Raw genomic sequence first — 20,399 nt, 5'->3', positions numbered from 1 at the left:
CCCCCACCCCACTTAACTGCAGCACCTACCTTGTGCCCTAAGATCCAGCCAGGGCCCTCCCCGCTCCGCAGCCTGTCAGCCCCCCCCCCACGCGGCGCACAGTCCCTGGGAACGGCACAGACACGACAGGGCAGATTACAACTCCTTTACCTGCGTGGCCCCGGCTCTTCGCCAGGCTCTGCCGCTCCGGAGACACTCGGCTCCTGGCGCCCAGCTTCACACGGACTGAACACACTGGCGGTGGAGATGAGCACACAAGGCAGGTGTCCAGCCCGGCGCCCTGTGCTGCGGCTGGCGGCCCTGCGCCCGGACGAGGGGCGGGCCCGGCTGCAGGCGGACTGCGTCCATGGCAGACCTTTCGCCCCCTGGCGGCTGCGAGCTCTCCGGGGCTGGCGGCCGAGCAATGTCCCTGCGCCCACGTGTGGGGATCTCCGGTCCATAGGGCTGCTCAGGAGACCATCTGATGCTGTCTGCAATCAAGGCACCAGGTGCCTGGGGCCCCTGTGATCGCTCATCCTTGGGGGGTAGGGCAGGGGAGGGCTGCAAGGACTGTGCCCCCCAGCAATCAGCCCAGTTGACGGATGGGCAGCCCCACCGGGGCCCACTTGTGAAGACTGGCAAGGCCAGAGCTCCCAGCCTGCCGTGTGGGCTCTCTGCTGGCAGCCACTGGAAGGGGCTGGTGGCGATGGGCTCTGGCTCAGGAGGGCAGGGTGTTTCGCACTGAGTGGCCGGGGTGGGGTGGCACCCAGCGCCCCATGGGGAGGGAAGCCTAGACAGGTAGCTGATCACACGGCTCTGCCCTGGGGCAGGCCAAAGAATCCCAGCAGGACTCCTGGAGCAGAGCTGGCTTGGCGGGCACAGGGGAATGGCCCAGGCTGATGCTCGCAGAGGAGGGACAGCCCAGGGCAGCCTGGCAGAGAACACACCAAGGAGAGGAATGCCCAGTCCAGGGACACACACAGGGCACCCCATGGAGGAACCAGCCCACAACCCGCCACCTGCATCTCTCCTGCGGCCCCCACCCAGCTCGCCAGGTGCCCCCAGCAGGTCTGGTTCGATCTGGGCGCGCTGCTCCCTGGAGGTTTGTTGGCACAGACGCTGCCCAGGGCTCCGGCCACTGAGGGGGGACTGGGGCGATCTCCCGTGGACTGGAATCCAGCTCTGGCTGCCCTGGCAGTTGGTCCTGATGCAGCGAGATCCTCTGGAGCAGAGTCCAAGTGGCTGGCATCCTTCAGGGCAGCAGGGGGGTGCGGAGGGCGTCTGGGGCATCCCGCCCCATGAGATTACTGCTGCTGTCAGGAGAGTCCCCGGGGACCAACTGCCAGCCAAGGGGCGGCTAGGACAGCCGGGAGGATGCTAGCCTAGAGCTCCCACGCTGACATCAGCGGGTCCTGCGGGGGGGAGGGGCTCCATGCCCGTGCTCTCGTCTTCCCCAAGCGGCTGGCTGCTTTTTCCTGGTACCAGAGCAGAGAGAGCAGCCATTACACGCCCATTTGGCCCCAGATCTCTAGGACCCACAGATCCCAAAAGCCCTTGCACAGATGGAGAAACTGAGGCAGGGGGAAGGGTAGGGACTTGCCCAAGGTCACGCACAGGCCAGTGGCAGAGCTGGGACTAGATCCAGGTCTCAGCCCAGTAGGCCACGCTGCCTGCTGCAAGGCTGGGCCCAGGAGCTCCCGCCAGCAGTCAGTGTAACCAGGGAGACGGCTCCAGCTCAACCCCCTGCCCCCCCACCCCCCCACGGCCGTGTCCTGGAGCTCGGGCTGTGCTGCAGTGCCGTGACCCGGCCTGGACCATGGGAGCCAGGAACGCGGGGGGCTAATTCCCCTCTTGACCCACCACCCAGGGCGTGGGGCCCCGTTCACCAGCCCGAGCAGGGAACAAGGCTTGTGCTGGGGGCCATGGCTCCCTGGCTGAGCAGAAGGGAAGGCCGAGCGTGCTGGCCACGCTGGGCCGCCAGCACCCTGCCTGAGGGAACTGCTCTGCACCCCGGCTGCAGGGGGCGTCACTGGGATGGTGCATGAGCATCCGGCAGCCACAGGATTAGGACGGAGACAGCCAGCCCCTGGGGACTGGCCAGGCCCCTGCACTGGTCACAGCTCCCAGGCCTGGGAGTCAGAGCAGATCGAAGGGAACACTCCCCACCCCGAGCAGAGCAGGGGGAGAACCCTGCTGTACCAAGCGGACAAAGGTCCAGATATTTACCTCCTGCCCATCAGTAACCCCAGGGATCGCGCAGAACCTGCCATCAACTGCAGAGCTCAGGGGTGCCCAAGAGAGAGCGCGTGGCTGGACAGAGCACAAGAGAGAGATGGTCAGCCGCTGAAAACGAGGGAAGAGAGAGTGAAAGACACGACACGCGGGCGGGATTATCGGCCGAGCTGGGGGGTGCCCGCCAGAGCATGCTCCCAGCAGCTACCAAGCAACCCTCAGCTGCTTCCTGTGGAGAAGAGCAGAGATGGGGAGCACCTGCTGAGGGGGCTGGGAGAGGCCAGGGTCCCCAGGTCACTGCAGGGGTGCTGGGCACGGAGAGGTGAAATGGGGCACACAAGACTGGGCAGCACCGGGCCATTCCAGGGGACGCTGGAGACGGGCACTGACTCCAGACATCCCCGTCCTCAGCCCTACAGACCCTCCATCCCCAGGAGCGCAGCGTGCTGCCTTCCAGTTGGGTCAGAGAATGAGCCCAGCCAGCCCGGACCAGGCCTCCCTGTGACCAATTCTGGAGTCGCCTGCCCCGGGGAAGTTCCTTCCTGACCCCTTCCGTCACGCCCTGCAGCATGAGGGTTCATAGCTGGGGGAGGAGCCCAGGGCACAGGCCGCCTCGTCCTCCAACACAAAGACACGCAGCCAGTTGGCGAGCAAAAGGAAACCTGGCCGAGACACCAGACACAGCCACTGCTGCGGAGAGCCCCGCCTGCGTGGGCAGCAGCGAAGGGGTTAATTGCAGACCCGCATGCAGCAGTGGGGAGAGCAGGAAGGGGTGGGTGCAGGCAGCCCGCTGGGCTCGGATCCCGAGTCCTCACGCAGCAGCCAGGACGGGGTCTGGGAGCTCTGGAGCTGGCCACAGCCTGCCCAGCCCATCTGCACTGGGCACATGGAGGCCTGGCGTGTGCCCCCCTGAGCAGCCCCCAGGGTGCTGTGCTTTGGGCCACTCCAGTGAACGCCAGCTAAGCAGACCTCCAGTGCTGCATGGCAGCCTCGGAGAATGCGTTTGCACCGCGTCCCCTGGGTGCGACCACGGTACCTGGCACAGTGTTCCTGTCGTCCAGGAGCTTCGTCTGGCTGTTGGGGACGATCTTCAGCTCCACGCTGTCGGGCGACTGGGGGGACGGCTGTATCCTGGAGGCCATCAGGGCGTTGAGGTACTGCAGCCGGGTCACCTGGGGGAGGTGAGCCAGAGCCCTGAGCGCGCAAGCCCACCCCGGGCACAGAGGCCCGGGTGCTCCCCTTTCCTGGCAGGGGCCCAGGTTCCAGCCCCAGGGCTGGGTGCTGTTGGGGCTCCAGCCAGCCCTCCCTGGAGGGATGGTGCTCACCCGGGGCCAGGCTAGATGGGTGCAGCGGCTCCAGAAAGGCTGCTGTGTGGGAAAGCAAGAGAGACCCAGAGGGGCGCATGATCCCTGAGAAAAGGGGACCAGAGCAGGGATGGGGCAAAGCACCCCATAGGCGTCCCCAGAGGTGGGGTCTCCCAGCCAGGGAGGAGGCAGAGGTGCGCAATCACGAGGGGACAGCGGCTGCCCCAAAGCACAGTGCCACCAGGGACACCCCAGGGTTTGGGATGCTGTGTACCTCCCACAGGTCCCGGCTCTCCTTCAAGCACAGGGGGACGTGGCCAGAGACCCGAGGAACGGCTGAGCACCAGCAGAGTCGTTTCACTTGTGGCATGCTCCGAATCTGAACCCAGATGGTCCTAGGGGAGAGCCAGTGCTGGAACCCTAGCAGGAGGTAGCAGTCCCGGCTTGCTGCTCCTTCCCGAGGGCAGGGTGAGGCTGCACACCCATTCACCCAAGTGAGGGGGCAGTGTGGCTGTGGCGAGGATCACACCGTGCAGCGGCTTATCGCCTTGGCAAGCCCGGCACCGAGAGCACAAAGGTGCGCGTCTGTAGGGCCCTAAAAACCCGGCTCTTTTCCCCCAGGGTTAGGGCTGGCAGCTCCCAGCCCAGCTGAAACAGCGGCGTTTCCAACGCCAGCGGGCGGCCCTTACCTTGATGAACTGCAGGTCGGTGAGTGCCCGGACGGTGTAGTCGGGGCAGTACGGGGGGCAGGCGGTGTTCTCGCTGCAGTCGAGCGGCTGCTCACACTGGTTCGGCCGCAGGGTGGACGCTGGCGACTGGTGAACTGTTGGCAGGCGGAAATCAGGGGCCAGAGGGACGGGAAGCCAGCGGGGAGCCCAACACCCCAACGGCTGGTTGGGAAGGAACCTGGTCTCCAGGTCTCCCCGCCCCTGGCCTATGGCCACACAGCCAGGCTCACCACCCCTTCTGCTACCAGCCAGCCAGGCCAGGAGCCGTGCAGAACTCGGGGCCTGGACTCCCCCCAGCACCGGGCTCTCGGGGGCGGCGCACACCCGTGGCCCCGCGGCGACTCTGCAGCGCTGCAGCCCCAGCCCAGAGAGCGGGCGCCAGGCCCCGGGGCCAAGCCCCGCTGCCGGTGGCCGGACGCAGGTGCTCACCCGAGGAGGGCGCCATCAGTGCCGAGACGCCGTAGTAGGTGAACGCGCCGTTCTCGAATTTCAGCCCCTCCTTCCCGATCTCCACTTCCAGCCTGCCCTGCGGAGGAGAGGGCCGCAGGTCAGGGGCAGCACTGGCCAGCTGCTCGCCAGAGGCTCCTGCCCCAGCTCAGCGGGGCAGAGGCTCCACCGTCACAGGGTGGGCAGTCAGTGCCCGCCCGGCTCTCTGCCCAGACCTGCTGCCAAGCTGGCATTGCCCCCCAGCCGGCCTCCCAAGAGCCAACGCGCTTGCGAACCCTGCGCCAACCCACAGCCTGGCTCCCCGCACTCCTAGGCATGTGTAGCAGAGCAGCGAGATAAGGGCTCGGCTGTGCAGGGTGCTGCCCGGTCCGGTGAAAATGGAGCGCGGGAGGGGAAGAGAGGCGCGGAGGAGGACAGGGACGTGCCCAAGGCCACAGCCAGGGCCAGAAACCAGCCCAGGGCCCTGCCGGCTGGCAGATCTGATCTCGGGGGGTAGCAGGGGCAGGCCGGTACCTGCAGGACCAGGACGAAGTAGTCGACCGGCTGGCCACGTTGGTATAGGTAGTGCTCGGGGGCCAGGCGGTCGCGCTCGTTGAATTTCACTTCCTGGCTGACGCTGGGGTGCCTCAGGAGGTGCAGCAGGACCTTCTCGGAGACGCGGGCCGGGCTGAACAGATCCACCTCTGGTGGGGAGCGAGGGGCAGAGAACCCAGCCTGAGCCGCCCGCTCCAGGGACAGGCCGCGCCCCTGCAGGGAGTTTGAGGGACGGGCCCCAGTTGCTCCCCCTGCCCCAAGCCCAGGGGACGGACTGCGCTGTGCGTAACGGGGTCGGACTGGCAGCAGTCTGCCGGGGAGGCAGGCCAGGGGGAGCCCAGAGCCCTCTCCTGCCAGCGATCAGCCTGGAGATGCCCCTGGGCCTTTCCCCCCCGGCCTGCTGGGCAGGAGCCGTGGAGCCAGGCGGGGGGCACAGGGAGGGATGGCCGGCGGGCTCCCTGCCCTGACTCACCTCGGGCTAGGAAGCGCTGCGTGGCCAGCAAGAGCTGCGAAGAGATCTTCACCTTGTGCTCGTCGTCAGAGCCTTTGAACAAGGAGAAATCTTCCTTCCTGTGCTCCAGCAGGGTGCCCATGGGGGCCGGCCTCTTCCGCACCTTGTTCTCCTCTAGGGCACGAAAGAAGGGGACAGGGCAGGCCGAGCCAGCGTCACACCAGCCGGCAGCATAAACCTGGTCCCCGGACTCTGGGGATCCCCAGAGCAGCTGCAGGCCGATGATCCCAAAGCACAGTGCAAAGGCACCTCAGCACCTCCCACCTTACACAGGGAAACCGAGGCACAGACAGGGAAGGGACTTGCTTTAAGTCATGCAGGAAACAGCGACAGCTGGGAATACAGCACTGCAGCGAGGCTCCCCATGCTCCCACTAACTGCTCGAGCCCACAGCTAGGAATGGACTGTGGGCAACCCACGTTCCCCGCTCTCCTGAGGAAGAGCTTGGGGGCAGTCCTGGGGGAATTCGCATTCTGCTGTCAGCCTGGCTTGGGCTGGGGGAGGAGAAGGGGCTGGGGTATAGGCAGGCGAGGAGCCGCCTGCACAGAACAATGCACCCGGAGCACTGCCCGCCTGCCACTGCTGTCCCCGGGGTTGACTCTGCAGCCCCCCAGACCCGAGCCAAGCTGCTGGGCGCGCCGGACGGGGCTCACTCACTGTAGTCGTCCGACTCGTCCAGGATCTCCGACCTGATGATCTCCTCGATGACGTCCTCCAGTGTCACCAGCCCCATGGCCTCGTAGAAGGGGTCGCCCTCACCCTCGTTGTTCACCTTCTGCACGATGGCCAGGTGTGATTTGCCTGGGGGGCGGGTTACACAGCTTGCTACAGGTGCCAGGGAGGCCTCAGAGGTTCAAGGCTACCCAGCAAGTCAGGAAGAGAACCCAGGAGCCCAGCTCCCAGCCTCATGCTCTGACCACTAGAGAACTCTGCCTCTCCATCCTGATGCAGCTTTTTATAAATAACTACGGAGCAGCAGAGGAAGGGTGGGGCAGAGCAAGGGGCTAGGCGGCAGCCTCCTTCTCCTGCCCCCCAGCACTCTCTGTCCCCCCACTCCCAGGCCGGACATTGCAGCAGCGAAGATGGCCAAGGGAGAGATTTTCCTCAAGGGCCCTGTTCGGAGCAGGGCCTTCCCTCTCCCGGCTGGGGCTCAGCAGCGCCGCGCACAGGCCAGGGACCACAGTACACTCCAGGGAGCCGAGAGGGATGCGTGGGGTGCTTGTTCTTGGGGAGCCCTCAGGTGGCTGGTATCCAGCCCTGCCTTCTTCCCATTCTCTGACTACGGGACTCACAGATTCCAACAGAAGGGACACGGGGGTCCAACTGGCAACCTGCGGGCCAGATCCAGCCCTCAGGACCATTCCGTCTGGCTGCGCACCATTTTGCTCTGCCAAACAGCACCCTCCATGCGGGGGGAGTTTGTGTGCACCGTACGGCTGAGGTCATACACATGGAGGACACCTTTTGGGTTGTGTATGTTGCTTGGGGAGGTGCCACACGCCTCAGCATACTGCCCACATCACTGAACAGGGTGGTCCTTCTGTACAGCACCAGCCAGAGAACTGCCCCACAATACCTCCTAGAGCAGCGCATCTGGAAATACAGCCAGCCTTGATTTCAAACTGGGCAGCGACGGAGAATCCACCATCATCCATGGTGAATTGTTCCACTGGGTAATTACCCTCCCCGTTACAAATGTGCACCTTATTTCCAGTCTGAATTTGTCTCGCTTCAACTTCCAGCCATTGGATGGTGTCAGATCTTCCTCTGCTAGACTGAAGAGCCCAGTATGAAATCTTTGTTCCCTACGTAGGTACTGATAGGCTGGGATCAAGTCTCTTTGTTAAACTAAATCAATTAAGATCCTTGAATCTCTCACTCTCAGGCAGGTTTTCTAATCCTTTGATCATTCTCGTGGCTCTTCTCTGCCCCCCTCCAATTGATCAACATCCTTCCTGAACTGTGGGCACCAGAACCGGACACCGGATCCCAGCAGCGGTTGCACCAGTGCCAAATACAGAGGGAAAATCGCCTCTCTGCTGGAGATTCCTCCGTCTACATCCCAGGATTGCATTAGCCCTTTGGCCACAGCATTGCATGGCTTGTTCATGTTTAGCTGATTAACCCCCATATCTTCTCCAGAGTTATTTTTTCCCAAGAAAGTCCCCCATCCTGAAAACATAGCCTGCAGTCAATGCTCCCAGATGTGTACATTTACATTTAGCTGTATTAAAACACATTCTGTTTGCTTAAGCCCAGTTTCCAAGCAAACCAGGTCTCTCTCTATCAGCGACCTGTTCACTTCATTATTTGCCACTCTCCCAATTTTTGGGTCATCTGCAAACTTGATCAGGGATGATTTTATGTTTTCTCCCAGGTCACTGATAAAAATATTAAATCGCATAGGGCCAAGAACCGATCCCTGCGGGCCCCCACTAGAAACACACCCATCCAATGAGTATTCCCTGTTTACAGTTACATTTTGAGACCCCCACTGACCGCACACCCCTAGTTGTCACCTACCACCCCACCTTGAAACCCAAATGGGATATCATCAAACAATTACAATCCATACTCGACAGAGACCTCATCCTGAAACAAATCTTTCCCAAACCCTCCTCTTCCAGCCCTAAAACAACTGGCTAATCTCATCATCAGAAGCCAGCTCCCCACAGACCAGGACCTCTAAGCAGCACCAGAGCCTGTCATAGACCATCAGGGTTGGAAGGGACCTCAGGAGGTATCTAGTCCAACCCGCCAATCCCCAATTTTTGCCCCAGATCCCTAAATGTCCCCCTCAGGGATTGAACTCACAACCCAGGGTTTAGCAGGCCAATGCTCAAACCACTGAGCTATCCCTCCCCCCACAGAACAACTGCTGCAAAACCTGCAGACACATCTCCACTGCTACGATGATCAACACCCCTGACCACACACCTCTTGACAGGTGTCCGTGGGTCCTACGCAGGCCTGTCACAGCACTAAACGCCCCAACAACTGTGTGGGTGAAACCAGCCAATCACTGCGCTCTCCAATTAACTCACCCAGGAACATGCTAAAACACAAACACACCCTGTGGGTGAACACTCTTCACAAATTTCAGAGGAACAGCCGTGTTAGTCTGTATTCGCAAAAAGAAAAGGAGTACTTGTGGCACCTTAGAGACTAACCAATTTATTTGAGCATGCTCAAATAAATTGGTTAGTCTCTAAGGTGCCACAAGTACTCCTTTTCTTTTTACTCTTCACAAAGCGATCAGCCTGCCTCCGACCCATCAGTTCTTGTCTTTAAGAGAAGCCTGCACAACACCTTCAAAAGACAAGCCTGCGACCTTCAATTCCTAACTCTGCTAGACACTAGAAACCATGCACTCAGTAGAGACACCTAGTGCCTGTCTCATTCCAACAATCTGTCCCATGACTGCAGAGGTGTTAACTGCCCACTTCATCCTGAATGGTCTCTTCCAACACGACAGGTGTAACTCTTTACGCACACCAACCCCTTCCGCCTGGTATGAGCTGGGACACCCTGAGTACCTTTCCAAGCCCTGAAGAGCTCCTCTCTCTCACTCACAGAAGTGGGTCCAGTGAAAGAGATTATCTCACCCACTTTGTCTCTCTCATTTTGAGACCTATCAGCTTTTAATCCATTTAACGTGTGCCAGGTTAATTGTATGTCCTTCCAGTTTTTGATCAGCAATGCTGTGCTGTACTAAATCAAATGCCCGACAGAAGCACTGTTACCTCTACCAACCAACCTTGTAATTTCATCCAAAAAGACATCAGATTTGTTTGACAGGATGGATTTTCCATAAACCCATGTTAATTGGCATTAATTATATCACCCTCCTTTAATTCTTTATTATTCCAGTCTTGGATCAGCCACTCCATTACCCTGTGCAGGATCGGTGTGAGTGACAGGTCTGTGATTGCCTCGGTCATCCAGTTTACCCTATTTAAATACTGGCACAACATTAGCTTCTCTCAGGGCTCCAGGAGTTAATGAAAATCAATGTTAAAGGTCCAGTGAGCTCCTAAGCCAGCTCTTTTCAAACTCTTGGATGCAAGTTATCTCAGCTGCTTCAGGCTGGTGACACCATCCAGGCTGCACATGCAGCAGAGTTGGGCTCTGGCCCGAGAGTGCTCAGCTGGTAGGCCGAGAAGACTGGTCTCTTGCTGCCGATCCCACGTCTCTGGCCTGGGAGAGCTGGTTTTACTGCAGTACAATGGCGTAACAAATGCTCTGAGCTCCTATCACACTTCTAAGGAGCTCAGAGCACTTAGTGACATGCATCCCTATTGTCACCTGCACTCTATGGAGGGGGAACAGAGGCAGAGAAGGGGGGGAGTGACTTGACCAACGCCACAACATAAGTCAGTAGCAGAGCTGGGAACAGAACCCAGGAGGGCTGACTGCCAGCCCCATCCCCACTTCCCTCCCAGAGCTCACAGCAGAACCCAGGAGTGCTGACTGACAGTGCTCTGGAAACAGGAGAAATCAGTGGTGATTGGGCAAAGGAGCACTTTTCATTCACACCTGCTGACAGCCAGCCAGGACATACCTGAGGATGGGGGAAAGGGAGTGGCATGCTGGAAGCAGCATGGCAGGAGAAGCCACCCAGACGCCCTGCCCCCAGTGAGGTGCTCCAGCAAAGGAGTGGGCCTTTGGGCACACCAGGCAACGTTAATAGGCCTGGCATCGCCCCCAGCCCTGCCCACGTGGGTTTGTCTCAGCTGAAGCCTGAGTCACAGGGCTCCTTGTGCTGATCTCAGTGCCCCCGCAGCATGGGCAGTACACGTGGGTGCAGGTCGTGCTCTGCTCTGTGGGGTCTCCCCGAGCTGTTCTCACACACACCGGGTTTCAGCTCGGGCTGTCTGAGCTCAGCAAACAGGATGTTCTCCTCTCCTGCCAGCGCCCTCCAGGGCTCAGGTGAACGGCTTTGATCCACTGCAGGCTTGTGTCCTCTCTCTAGCCCCTTGGCCAGGTGTTCCCAGATATCCAGCCGTGCACGTTTGCTGGGGAGGCCACCCGCTCCTGGAAGACTTTGCAGGGACCGGCCCTGGATTAACGCCGTACAGACACTGTGGGTGGGCTGCTACTTCAGAGCTCGCATGTCCTTAGACTCGGACATGACGCAAGCTGCCGGGGCTGGGGGCACAGCCTATAAAAGGCACAACAACAAGCGGCCTTCTGACAGAGGTGAGGGGCCAAGCAGAGCCGGTCTGCTTTGCACTCGGACCCCAGCAGTCCGGAAGGGCCCCCGCTGTGCCAGGCACTGCACAGACCCTGTTCAAGACAGGCCGCGCCCCAAGAGAGACAACAGAGTTCTCTCTCTTACAGGCCTGGGGAGGTGAAGGGACTTGCCCAGGGTCACAGGAGGTCAGTGGCAGAGCCTGGCTTGAATTCAAGCCTCCTACAGCCCAGTCCAGTGCCTTAGCCAGGCCAGCCACCCATCGCCCTGCCCCCAGCATTAGAGCGAGGTCTCCCTGCCCTGACTTCTCTTTAGCCAGGGGGGCCCCAGGAGCTGGCTGGTCCAGTGCTGGCTTTGACATGTGAGAGCTGCAGTGCATTCAGACGGAGAGGCTCCTCCCTCATTATGGCTGGGACAGGAGTTGGGGCTCGACACCAGACCCACGGATCCCCCCCTCCCCTGCCTCCAGCCAGGAGTGAAGCAGCCTGCTCCGAGGGCCCTGGGGAGCGCGGAGCAGGTGACATGCACTCAGCCGTGGGAGCGGCCAGATCCCTGCAGTGACGCCGAGGTCACGGAGGCAACGAGCTGGCCCTGCCAGATGTTTCCATGGCAGCAGTGGGCCCTGGCTCATGCAAAACGCTCTCCCCGCAGAGACCAAAGCCAGACCTGCCTGCCCGTGCCCTGGAGCCCAGCAGGCCTGGGGATGTACAGCCTATCCCCACCCTGCGGGAGGGAAGAGCCTGGCTTTGAAGGTGACCTTCCCCAGGACCCACGGGGAAGGAGGGCTTTTCCTGACTGTACTGAAATTGGCACTACCTTGGGGGAGGTCAGGACAAAAGGGCTTTTCTGCTGGTTGTTGTCCACCAGGCTCTGCAGCCAGGCAAGGAGAGCACCATGCCCACGAAGCAGCCATGACAGGGCAGGGTTTGCAATCAGGCTGTTTAAAACACCATGTGGTTCGCTTAGTTTTTGCCAACCACATGCAACTCAGACACCCACGAACCACTTGGGAGCAAAGCTCTCTCTGTTAAAGATTTTACAGTCCTTCAGCTCACTCCACTGCCCAGCTGTGCCCTTCCAGGAGGCCAAGAGAAACCCCACCGGGAACATCTGATGTTCCCAAGAGGCACCCGCGGGTACCAGAGGAATGTCTACAATTCCCGTCAGCCTGCGCGTGGGCTCCGAGGGGGTCCGGCTGATGGGGGTGGCGGGGATAGCTAGGGCAGAACTTCCACAAGGGTGGGGACTATGACCTGCTCCGCAGCCCCCAGGATTCCCCCGACCGGGCGAGCTTCCAGAGCTGGTCTGGCAGCCCTGGTGCAGGTGGCTGGCGCGTGGCATGGCTGGAGAGGTTGCAATCCTGCACACGGAGGTACCTCCCAGGGCTTTGTTACCATGGGGAGGAGACGATAAAGCACCAGAAGTGCCAGACTGGAGCAGAGCCCAGGCCCACGTAGCCCAGTGTCCCGGCTGCTTCAGAGGGCGGTGCAGAAAACCCCGCAGCAGCAGACGAGGCATGAGCTGCCCCGTGGTGGTTGCACCTTAACTCCCAGCAGTCAGAGCCCAGCTAAGCCCCTGAGCTGGGGGCAGTTTTCACTGGCTGCCCAGGAACGATCTCACGGTTTCTCACTCGGATCATGCAGACACTGCTTGCCCGGGGCAGGTGGCTATCTGCAGGGATATACGAGAAAGGTGCTTTCGGACGTTCTTGTGCCAGAGCAGACAGCATAAACATCCCCCAGAGCATCAGCTGGGCCTGGTGTCTCAGGCCTCCTTGGCACAGGAAAGCTCAGCCTGCCACTGCAATCCTGGCACTCTGCTGACCGTGGGCCCCAGGTACGAGACGCAGGGTTTACTCCCCACGGGAAGTTGATGGGCAGGCACCAGCATGCCACAGAAGATCAGCGGCAGGGCTACCCACGGGGCACCATCATGCACCGCTGGACACCGTGCTCTGCTCTGCCCCAAGAGCACCTCTTGCTGGCTGGCTAATGGAATCAGTGCTGCGAGCTTAGGAAGAGTCTCAGCAGTGCAGAGGGGCCAGGGGATAAACTAGCCAGGGGATAAAGCACCCTAGCATCAGACAGCATGGTCCAGTGGACTAATGTCAGGGTCACGAGGTAACAACTGAGCAAATGAGGTCTAGGCTGCATGGCCACTGGGAGATCACAACCCCCCTGTGTCCCCACCCCCAGGCGATGAGCCTGACCCAGCACCCGGACGGTGGGGCCCCTCAGCACTGTTCCCAGACCCGTCGCACCTCTCCTTAGCCATTACTTTGAACACAGTAGCAGTCACAGCATCCTGAGGCCCCTGTGTTCTCTGCCTGCTGGCCCTGCGCTTGGGGAAGTTTCCAGGCCTGTAAGCATTTGTTCTAGCCAGCTCAGAGTCCTGCTTCCAGCCCCCACAGACCATGAGGCCTTGAGACGTAGGAACTTAGAAATCCCAGCAGCCCGATTACCCCTGCACGCCTCCCCTCAATCTGCATATAATTTCAGCAGCAGAGTTCAGCTTGTGAGTTAGAGATTTGTGCTCACAGGCCCTCAGAACAGTTGGAAGTGGGCTAAGGTGCGGGTGTCTCAAAACCATTTCTGCTAGAATCAAGTCGGGTGGAAGAAACTCAACAGAAAGTGACCAAAGAGTCCAGTATCCTGTGAGTTGCCAAGTACTGAACAACTGGGCTCCCCACCTACACAGCATCTGTTTAGGACTCTTGCTTCGTGAGGTCTCTGGCCATAAAACAGAGGCTGATCTCAGGCTTAGTCTGCGGGACTATAGGAAGACACTCCACTCTACAGGGGAGATTTGCAGAGCGTCTGGTACAAGCCAATCTACAGGCTATGCTCCCAGAGCGTGGCACTCTCTGGGGCGGGAGAGGGCAGCGTACGTTACCACCACACTAGGGCAGGGACAGGAGACTGCCACCTACAGCTGAAGCTGGAAGGCTGAAGTTTGGCCGGGGTGCTGACACTCACTGGAGTGCCCAGCAGGGCATGCTCAGGCATTGGGGGCAGCACTGACCCAGAGGGAAAAGCGGCCCTAGCCAACCCACTCCAGGCAATGCAATATCCCCTAATGCTGCGCTGTGCCAGGAGGTCAGTGCGGGCTGAGCGGGGACCGATTCTCCTATGGCACCCCCAGCCTGGCCCCCGCACAGCACCAGAGCATCGGGTCAGCACCTTATCCAGAGCTCCCGTCGCCCCACTCCCTGCAGCACAGCACCCCCCCCCCAGCACGGAGCTGGAGCACTGGGGCCAGCACTGACCGCAAGGGGAGAGCACCCGTGCGTCTGCCCAAGCCCCGAGCAACCCAAGGGCGGGGCGGCTACCTCGTTTAAACTCCTCCAGGACGGCGTCCAGCTTGGTGTCGTTGAAGACGAAGTGCAGGGGGTGGTTGTAGAACTTGCTGATGGTGCTGAGTGGCACGCAGTCGTCCGGGTCCACGAGCGCCAGGTCCTTGAGGTAGAGCATGTCCACCAGGTTGGTGCGCTCCTCCTCGTAGATGGGGATGCGGGTGTAGCCGCTCTGCATGATCATGGACATGCTGCGGAAGTCCAGCACGGAGCTGGCGTTGAGCATGAAGCACTGGTCCAGCGGGGTCAGCACGTCCTCCACCGTCTTGCTGCGCAGGGCGCCCTTGCTGAACTCCTCGCGCACGAACTCGTCGTACGGGTCGCTGCCGCGCACCGTGTCCGCGAGCGTCTCCCGCAGGAGGCAGGGGCTGGCGTCCCGCCGCAGGGCCAGCTCCAGCAGCTTGCTGAGCGGCAGCGAGACGGGGCAGGTGAGCAGCATGCAGAGCCGGGTCAGCCAGCGCCCGCGGGGGGCCAGCACCAGCCCCCAGCGCGCGCAGACGGCGAAGGGCAGCAGCTCGGCCAGCAGGAAGACCAAGCCGGCCGCGGCCAGGATGGCAGGGGCCAGGGCCCGCAGGGCCCAGCAGGCGAGCACGGCCAGGGCGGCGTTGGCCAGCGAGCTCAGCAGCAGCAGGGAGCAGAGGGCGAAGGGGCCCCGGGGCCTCGCCAGCGCCTGGCCGGCCTCGCGCTCCGCCTCCGAGCCGCGGCCCCGCAGCAGGCCCAGCTCCCCGGGCTGCGGCCAGAGCCAGCCGAGCTGCAGGGCCCGCAGCAGCGCGGAGAGGGCCAGCAGCAGGGCCAGCAGCGGGGGCAGCAGCCAGGGGGCCGGGGGCGGGGGCAGCAGCCGGGGGGCCGGAGAGGGCGGGGCCGGGGGCGGGGCCAGCAGCCGGGGGGGCGGAGAGGGCGGGGCCGGGGGCGGCAGCTTGGGGGCCGACGAGGGCGGGGCCAGTAGCCGGGGGGCCGGCGAGGGCGGGGCCGGGGCCAGCAGCCGGGGGGGCGGAGAGGGCGGGGCCGGGGGCGGGGCCAGCAGCCGGGGGGCCGGCGAGGGCGGGGCCGGGAGCTTGGGGGCCGACGAGGGCGGGGCCAGCAGCCGGGGGGCCGGCGAGGGCGGGGCCGGGGGCGGGGCCGCCCGCTCGCCCCGCCCCTCGCCCACCGGGAGGGCGGGGCCCGGCGCGGCGGGGGCCCAGGGCCAGCGGCCGTCGGCCAGGCCGGGGCCGTGGAGGCGCGGGCGGAAGCGGGCGCCCGGCGCGGCCCGGACCAGCCCCCCGCGGGCCCGGGCCCCCTGCTCCGGCCGGAAGCCCGGCACGCGCGGCGGGGCGCGGGGGGGGGGCTCGCGGGCCGCGCCCCCCCCGCCCGCCGGCCCCCCCCGCGCGGCGGCGCAGCCCAGGCACAGCGCGGCCACGGCCCAGCGCAGCCCCCCGCCCCCCACCATGGCCGGCGGCGAGTGGCGTGCGCGCCCCCGGGGCGGTCAGCTGACTCGCCGCGCGCGCCCCCGGGCCCGCCCGGCCAATCGGAGCGCGCGGCTGACGGGCCGCGGCCAATGGGCGCAGGGGGCGGGGCTGGCGGCCCGGGGAGCGCAAGCTCGGCTGCGCCGCGCGGTGAACAAGCGCGAGGCGGGGGCGGGGCGCTGGGTTTAAAGGGCCAGAGCCGGGCGCGGCGGCGGCGGGGGCACTTATCCGCCGGGCCCCCCGTGCACGGGGCAGCTACTGCGGAGTGGAGGCGGGGGGCGAGTGGCCCATCCCGGGGGGCTCCTCGGCCCGAACCCCTGGACACGGACCGCGGGTACCGAGCCCCCCCCCAGCTCGGGCCGCACCCCGCGGGCTAAACCCCCCCCAGCCACGGGGCCGCGGGTCGCCTGCTGACCGGAGCCACCAGTGTCTCTTTTCAAGCCGGTCTTCTGGTCAGAAACCAGGTGCCGGCAACCCCAGCCCCAGCCCCAACCCCGCCCACGCTTCAGAGGGGCCAAAGCGGCTGGGAGGAAGCATTCACTCAGTAAAACAGGAATGATCACTGGGAGCTGGTTAGGAACACCGTACTCGATGCCAAGAAAGCCACAATCCCCCCCATCAAAGAAGAAGGCCGTCTTGGGTAAAATAGCAAGCTGGTTTAGAGGGGAAGTAAAGGCAGCTATTAAAAAAAAAAAAGGGGGGGGGGGGAAGAAAGGGGATGTTGATCGTCATGCCTCTAATCAGAAGCTAGGCAGTGTCAAAACTTGACGAGAAGCCAAGGAACACAGAGAGACACCCATGGTGCGCCCGCACCTTGAATGCCGTGTGCAGTTCTGGTTGCCTCATCTCAAAAAAGATCTATTAGAATTTGAAAAAGTGCAGAGAAGGGCAACAAAAAAGATGGGGGGTCTGGAACAGCTTCCACGTGAGGAGAGATGAATAAGACTGGGACTGTTCACCTTAGAAAAGAGACGCCTAAGGAGGGATATGATAAAATCATGACTGGGTGTGGAGAAAGTGAACAGGGGAGTGTTATTTACCCCTTCACATAACACAAGAACCAGGGGTCACCTAATGACATTAATAGGCAGCAAGTTTTAAAAAAAACATAAGGAAGGGGATGTTGTGAAGGAAGAATAAGTGGGTTCAAAAAAAGAACTCCGTAAGTTCCTGGAGGATAGGTCCATCAATGGCTATTAGCCAAGATGGTCAGGTATTGCCCTAGCTGGGGGTGCTCAGTACCCGCTGCCCGTGTCCATGCTCTGGGTGTTGCTTCCTAGCTTCTGACTGCCAGAAGCTGGGACTGGACAACAGGATGGATCACTTAAAATTTCCCTGTTCTGTTCATTCCCTCTGAAGCATCTGGCACCAGCTACGGTCAGAAAAGAGGACACTGGGCTAGATGGACCATTGGTCTGACCCAGTATGGCCGTTATTATGTTATTAACTCTATGGCCAGCAAAAGTTAAGGCCAATAAGATGGAGTTTTTTAAGTATATTAGAAACAAACAAAAAAACCCTGACCATGGTATTGGTTCATTACTAGACAGAAATAGTAGAATTATCAATAATAATGCAGAAAAGGCAGAAGTGTTCAATAAATATTTGTCTGTATTTTGAAAAAACAGATGATGCAGTTATAGTATATGATAACACTCTTTCCATTTCACTAGTATCTTAGGATGATGTTAAACAGAAGCTACTAAAGTTAGACATTTTTAAATTGGCAGGTCCAAATAACTTGCATCCAAGAGCTTTAAAAGAGCTGGCTGAGGAGGTCATTAGAACATTAATGTTGCTTTTCAATAAGTCTTGGAACAACAGGGAAGTTCCAGAAGACTAGAAGAAAGCTGATGTTGTGCCATTATTCAAAAAGTGTAACCGAGATGACCTGAGTAATTACAGGCCTATCAATCTGATATTGATCCCAGCCAAGATAGAGCAGCTGATATGGGACTCGCTTAATGAAGAACTAAAGGAGGATAATATGAATAATCATCAATGCCAATCAACATGGGTTTGTGGAAAATAGATCCTGCCGAACTACCCCGATATCCCTTTCATTTGGTTGATAAAGATAATAGTTCCGGTGTCTGTACTTACTCTTCTGTAAGGTGTCTGACCTGGTACCTTGTGACATTTTGACTAAAAAACTAGAAGACTATAAAATGAACACAGCACACAGTAAATGGATTAAAATCTGGCTAACTAATAAGTCTCAAAATGTAAATGGGGACTCATCACTGAGCAGATCTGTGTCCAGTGGGGCCCTGCAGGGATCAGTTCTTGGCCCTATGCTATTTAGCATTTTTATCAATAACCTGGAAGAAAACAAAGTCATGCCTGAAGAAGTTTGCAGATGACACGAACGTTGAGGGAGAGGTAAATAATGGCGAGGACCAGCACTGATCCAGAGTGATCGCTCACTTGGGGAGCTGGGTTCAAGCAAACAGGACGTGTTTTAATATGGCTAAATGTAACTGTAAATAAAGATGGGCTGTTTGTCTGACAGATCTGCGCTAGGGATTATTGTGGGCAGGCCTCTGGCCTGTGCGCTACAGGGGGTCACACTAGATGATCACAATGGTCCCTTCTGGCCTTGAATAAACAGCCTTGCCCCACCTCTGCCTCCCCATCGCAGCATTGTGTGCCAAGGTGCTGAGCATTTTATAGTGTTCTAGTTTTTTAATCAAAATATCGTGCTTCCCACTCGAGACCACCATCGGGAACACCGCAGGAGTGCTGCCAATGGGGTGCACCCACTTCTTCAGTCCCAGCCTCTCCCAGCAGGGGGTGCTGTCAGGAGGGGGACAAGAGCTTCTTCGATCCTGGCCTCTCCCCCAGCTGACAGTGCTGGAAGGAGCAGGGCGGGAACACTGGCTCTTGGGGGCGGTCCCAGCTGAGGGGGTCGTAGGGAGTGGGGCGGGAGCAATTCTAGAGAGTTGAAGTCTGCACCCCGTCCTCCCCAAAGAACGAGCCCAGCCTAGCCCTAGCGCGCCCTGTTCTGCCGTTCCGAGGCTTAGCAATCAGATTCGAACCGGCCACCGTAGCAGTCAGTGGAAATGGACCTGCACACCAAGAGACAGGCCCTGTCCCTAAGAGCCGACAGTGTAAATAAACCAAGCGTGGGAGGGGAAACTGAGGCATGGAGGGTGCAGTGATTTGTCCAAAGTCACCAGCAGGGTGGAGGAAGAACTAGGAATATAAGCCAGGTCTCCTGAGCTCTGGGGAAATGCCCGACCCACTCGGCCTCTGAATGAGCGTGAGCTCATTTTGTTATTGGGGGAGGCTCAAGATGCTGCTGAGACACTGTAAAACTCGGCTCAGCACCGAGCTCCAGCCTTGTCCTCTCTGCTGTACTACAGCAGGGGAGCGAGTAGAAGGGGGAGCAGGGCCACACGCCCGCTCCTGTGCGTTTCCCGGGCTTTGGTTCAGCCCCGAACAGCCTGCCCAGCTTGGACACGGTTCCAGCTGGGAAATCTCGGGGCGTTCCGTACCATCACCCGTGTTCCCGGAGGTGTAAAGACCCAGGCTTTCAGCTCTCACAGCCCAGGGCAATGCTGCCACCTACCCACCAGCCGCAGGCCGGGGCCCGGCTGGATTTGGAGCCTCAGCTCCTCAATAAGGGCCTGGTCTTGGATCCGCTTTCTCATGCGGTGGCATTACGTATGGGGTATTACAGTAGTGTCCAAAGGCCCCACCGTGCAGGGCGCTGCACACACAGCCCCCAGCCCAGTGAAAACGGACTGGTCAGTTTCACCTTTGTATAGGAGTCAGTTTTACTCTGGGGCTCTCCAGGCCCAGCAAACCCCTGCTCTGGCGTGGCAAAGCCCTGGCATCATTCTGCAACCCCCAGGGACAGAGCGGTCAATGGGACACAATACCACTGCCACCAGGATTCTCGTTCAAAACAAAATCAGGAAAATTAGGGTTGTTTTTTTTGTTTTAAAGTAAGTTTAGGACCCAAACTCTGCCCCGTCCCTTTAAATTCTCAGCTGCTCTAGGAGCCAAAAGCAGTGCTGACGAGTGGGTGGGGGGCACGTTAGCTTTGGAGGTGGCTGCTGTCGCCCAGCCAGAGCAGGGAAGCACTAACAGCTTTGAATTGGTGAATGGAAAATGAAGAAGCAAATATAAGAAACTCTGTTTCTTTCAGTGCTGCCCCAGTTCCCGTTCCATCTCTTTACTAAACTCGAAGGGCCAGATCCTCAGACAGTGTAAAGCAGATAGGCCATTGATGTGACTGGAGCTATGCTGATTTACCCCAGCTGGGATCTGGCCCATTGACTCCCACGGAGCGATGGCCCATTGACCCCAGCTGGGATCTGGCCCATTGACTCTCATGGAGCAATATCCATTTACATCAGCTGGCAACCTGGCCCTTAGAGCTGAGTAAAGAAATGAAAATAGGATAAACAACACAGGGCAGATCCTCATTTGGTGTGAAACGGCAAAACTCTGCTGACTTCAAGGTAGCTACAACAACTTACATCAGCTGAGGATCTGGCTGAAACGTGAGCATTTGTGAGATCATGTAATTTGCTCCCCACCAAACACGTGAACAGAGAAACGATTCAACAGAAACAGACACTCCACTGCCCATGAAATTAGACATACGCAAATTCGGTCTCCCGGCTTCCACCTGCGCGGCTGGGAATGAACCTTCAGGGGCCACAAAGCGC

The 20,399-nt window shown here is 60.0% G+C and overlaps 1 protein-coding gene across 1 annotated transcript; it reads right to left on the bottom strand.

Annotated features, from left to right (window-relative positions):
- Positions 1-130: 130 nt before the first annotated feature.
- CNNM3 (cyclin and CBS domain divalent metal cation transport mediator 3) lies at positions 131-15,704 on the bottom strand. The gene is made up of 9 exons (XM_075123383.1): positions 14,255-15,704; positions 6,393-6,536; positions 5,697-5,849; positions 5,204-5,373; positions 4,673-4,769; positions 4,205-4,338; positions 3,248-3,383; positions 2,206-2,322; positions 131-1,454 (listed from the first exon to the last, which is right to left on the bottom strand). Exons 1-8 carry the CDS (start codon positions 15,702-15,704, stop codon positions 2,249-2,251), a joined length of 2,358 nt encoding a protein of 785 aa, XP_074979484.1. The 3' UTR covers positions 131-1,454; positions 2,206-2,248.
- Positions 15,705-20,399: the final 4,695 nt, after the last annotated feature.

Source organism: Caretta caretta, chromosome 26 (genome assembly GCF_965140235.1).
Source record: "Caretta caretta isolate rCarCar2 chromosome 26, rCarCar1.hap1, whole genome shotgun sequence".
Taxonomy (NCBI): domain Eukaryota; kingdom Metazoa; phylum Chordata; order Testudines; family Cheloniidae; genus Caretta; species Caretta caretta.
This window is presented reverse-complemented; position numbering and strand designations above follow the sequence as displayed.

Coding starts and splice junctions, on each gene's coding strand:
- CNNM3 (XM_075123383.1), bottom strand. CDS start 15,704: ATGGTGGGGGGCGGGGGGCTGCGCTGGGCCGTGGCCGCGCTGTGCCTG. Junction 4,770..5,203: donor ACTTCGTCCTGGTCCTGCAG/GTACCGGCCTGC, acceptor TCTCCTCCGCAG/GGCAGGCTGGAAGTGGAGAT. Junction 3,384..4,204: donor CCGACCTGCAGTTCATCAAG/GTAAGGGCCGCC, acceptor CACCTCCCCCAG/GTGACCCGGCTGCAGTACCT.